This window comes from Pteropus alecto, unplaced genomic scaffold (assembly GCF_000325575.1).
Source record: "Pteropus alecto unplaced genomic scaffold, ASM32557v1 scaffold98, whole genome shotgun sequence".
NCBI lineage: Eukaryota > Metazoa > Chordata > Mammalia > Chiroptera > Pteropodidae > Pteropus > Pteropus alecto.
Window position 1 is genome coordinate 14,687,435 of NW_006443570.1, and position 2,561 is coordinate 14,689,995.

Genomic DNA, 2,561 nt, shown 5'->3' on the forward strand with positions numbered 1-2,561 from the left:
CATTGCATGTATAAATAGACGACACTTACACACTAAACAATCATTATAGTGATGACAACCAAGTGCATGTTTTGTCTTCACTGTTTTTAGAAACAGCCTTCCCTAAATTGTCTAGGACTCAAATTCTTAAAGATTTCAGTTTGAGTTACATCCCAGTTTCTACCAAGAGAAAAATAAATATAAGATTTGTAGTAACAGGATGCATATGAGCCATTTGTCCCCAAATTTGGCTTATAATCCAGAAGCAATGCCAATCCACCTTTGTTCTGCCTACACCCCATTAAAGCCACAAGATGCGTAGGAAAGATGATTTTCTAATCCAATACAGTGTATCAGAGCATAAGGGTAGGGACCTTGAGGGCTACTCGTAAAAGATGGGTTTAGAACTCCTTGTGAACTCATCCCTTTTACTCCCCTGAGAGCAGTGTAAGAATTAGTCCTACCTGATCATGGAAAATCCCAAATCCCACGGAAAGTGACTCACTGAAAAGAGGCTACGAAGGTGATTAGAGCAGAATTTGTGATACCTACTCCACTCCTGAAACTGAGTCTGAACTGGAAATTCAGCCTCTGCTTCTGAATCAAGCTGGACTCCTATTAGTCATATGAGCCAGGAGACCTTCAAGTCAAGGGTCAATCTCTTTTCTCTCTTAAATTCTTTTTTCTACCTCTTCTACTCTTCTTTCCTTTAGACACAGATGAGAACCTAAAGAAGAGGCAGAAATGGAGCATTGTGGTCAAATTTCTGATTGCTGTCACTCTGTTGTTCAGTGGAGTCGCCATTATAGTGTTTGTCATTTTTGAAGTCCCATGCCCTGTAAGTTTGATGATGTTTTGGGTCCATTGAGTTGATCTATAAACATTCCCTTCTGTTTCAGTCAGATTGGCATAATGAGACTTTGGAGTTTAGACAGACCTGCCATTCACACTCACTAACTGAGTGGTTTTGAGAAAGTTGATTGACTTATCCAACCTTAGTTGCCTCATCTTTAAAATGGGACTAGTGATATTTCCTTTGTATGGTTTATTGAGGTTTTTGCTAAATATCAGTTCCTTTCCTCTGCTTACTTGTACATTCTCTAGGGAGGAAAAAGTCAATAGGACTGAATATTTTTTTTAGAAGAGGTGGTTTTCTTTAAATGCCCTGATATGAGGTTTGGAAGATAATCAAATGCATACCAGCCACCTGACATTAATACCAGTCATTTACTCCCTTCAGAGTCGATGCCTGAGAGCCAGAAAGCTATGCCAGTGCCGGTGGCTGTGGAGAAGGCCAAGGAAAGGAGGCCAGCAGCAACCTGAGACAGCTGAATCCCAGCCGGACTCTCAGCCTGAGAAGGAAAGTGGTTTCTGTATGGTTTGTGTCATTTGCTTGGAGAAAACTGGGCTGACATATAAGTGCTGGGAGACAGGAAGTTGCCTCAGTTATGAAGCAAATGTGGGTAATTCTTCTGTGTCAGAAAATAGGCAGGTATTTGTACTGCTATTTTCTTAATATCAACTCAGCCATAACACAATAAGGTATGTATCAAAAATACAGATTTCTTGGCCCTAGATATAATCAATCAGAATGTCTTTGTATCTGGGGCCAGGAATCATATTTTTAAGAATTTTAACACACTTCCTAAGTAAAAGTGAGTTTACTGTGAAATTAATGAAATTTAAGCTTCAGGACCTATGGGACCTGTACAAGGCCTTGTATCCAATTTTTTATTTTTAAAATTTGTATTCTTTTTCTTAAAAAAATGGTCCCCCCCAAACTGTAAGAGCTTCAGAATCCATGGCTATGTATCCATCCCTGCCCCTAGGTAACTCTTACATATACCAAAGTTTAGGAACCACCACACTGAACACAGTTTGAATACTTAGCAAAATAGCTTCCTTTTTCCCTGCCCTTGGGTTTCCTGACAGGATTATAAATTCATATTGCACTCTGGTGTCCAAAACAGACACTATACCACTGGTTCAGCACAGCTGCTCTAAATCCAGTTTCCCCATGAGGAGTGAACTCAGCCTTTGAATACTAGAAACTGATGAGTGCCTTCCCTACAATACCCCAGTGGGTATTGTAAATATTGTAGGGAAGGCATTCATCAGTTTCTAGTATTGAAAGTATTGGAGATGGGGTCTCCAATACTTTTTAAATTAAAGAAGGTGTCCAATTTTGTAGAATTACAGCATTGAGAATAGATCTCAAAGATTATCTAGCCTAGGATGGTATACATGCTGTTATTCTTTAATTCTGTCAGCGGCACATATTAATAATGAAGCATAGTACAACTAGAAGATAAATAAGTTCTGGAGATCTAATGCACAGCACAGTGATTAGTCAATGATACTGTATTAAATACTTCAAAACTGCTAAGAAACTAGATCTTAAATGTTCTCACAACAAAAAAGAAATGGTCATTATATTCCATGATAGAGGTGTTAGCTAAAGCTATGGCGGTAAGTATATTGCAATACATAAATGTATCAAATCAACACATTATATACCTTAAGCTTACACAATGTTATATGTCAATTATATCTCAATTTTAAAAAATCAAGCACTGCACTCT

General features: G+C 38.3%; 2 protein-coding genes across 6 annotated transcripts in view; one reads left to right on the forward strand and one right to left on the reverse strand.

Annotated features, from left to right (window-relative positions):
- Positions 1–2,561, reverse strand: part of ACACA (acetyl-CoA carboxylase alpha) — a 244,968-nt gene that overhangs the window by 226,896 nt on the left and 15,511 nt on the right. The window lies entirely within an intron of this gene.
- CUNH17orf78 (chromosome unknown C17orf78 homolog) overlaps positions 1–2,561 on the forward strand; it is a 12,358-nt gene that overhangs the window by 7,383 nt on the left and 2,414 nt on the right. Inside the window, exons 5-6 of one of the 2 annotated variants that reach the window (XM_006924924.2) lie at positions 693–817; positions 1,220–1,357. In XM_006924924.2, coding sequence (XP_006924986.1) covers positions 693–817; positions 1,220–1,357 — 263 coding nt within the window. Of the gene's footprint in view, positions 1–692; positions 818–1,219; positions 1,658–2,561 lie in introns of those variants that run through there. The other variant, XM_025041634.1, reaches the window with a different exon arrangement.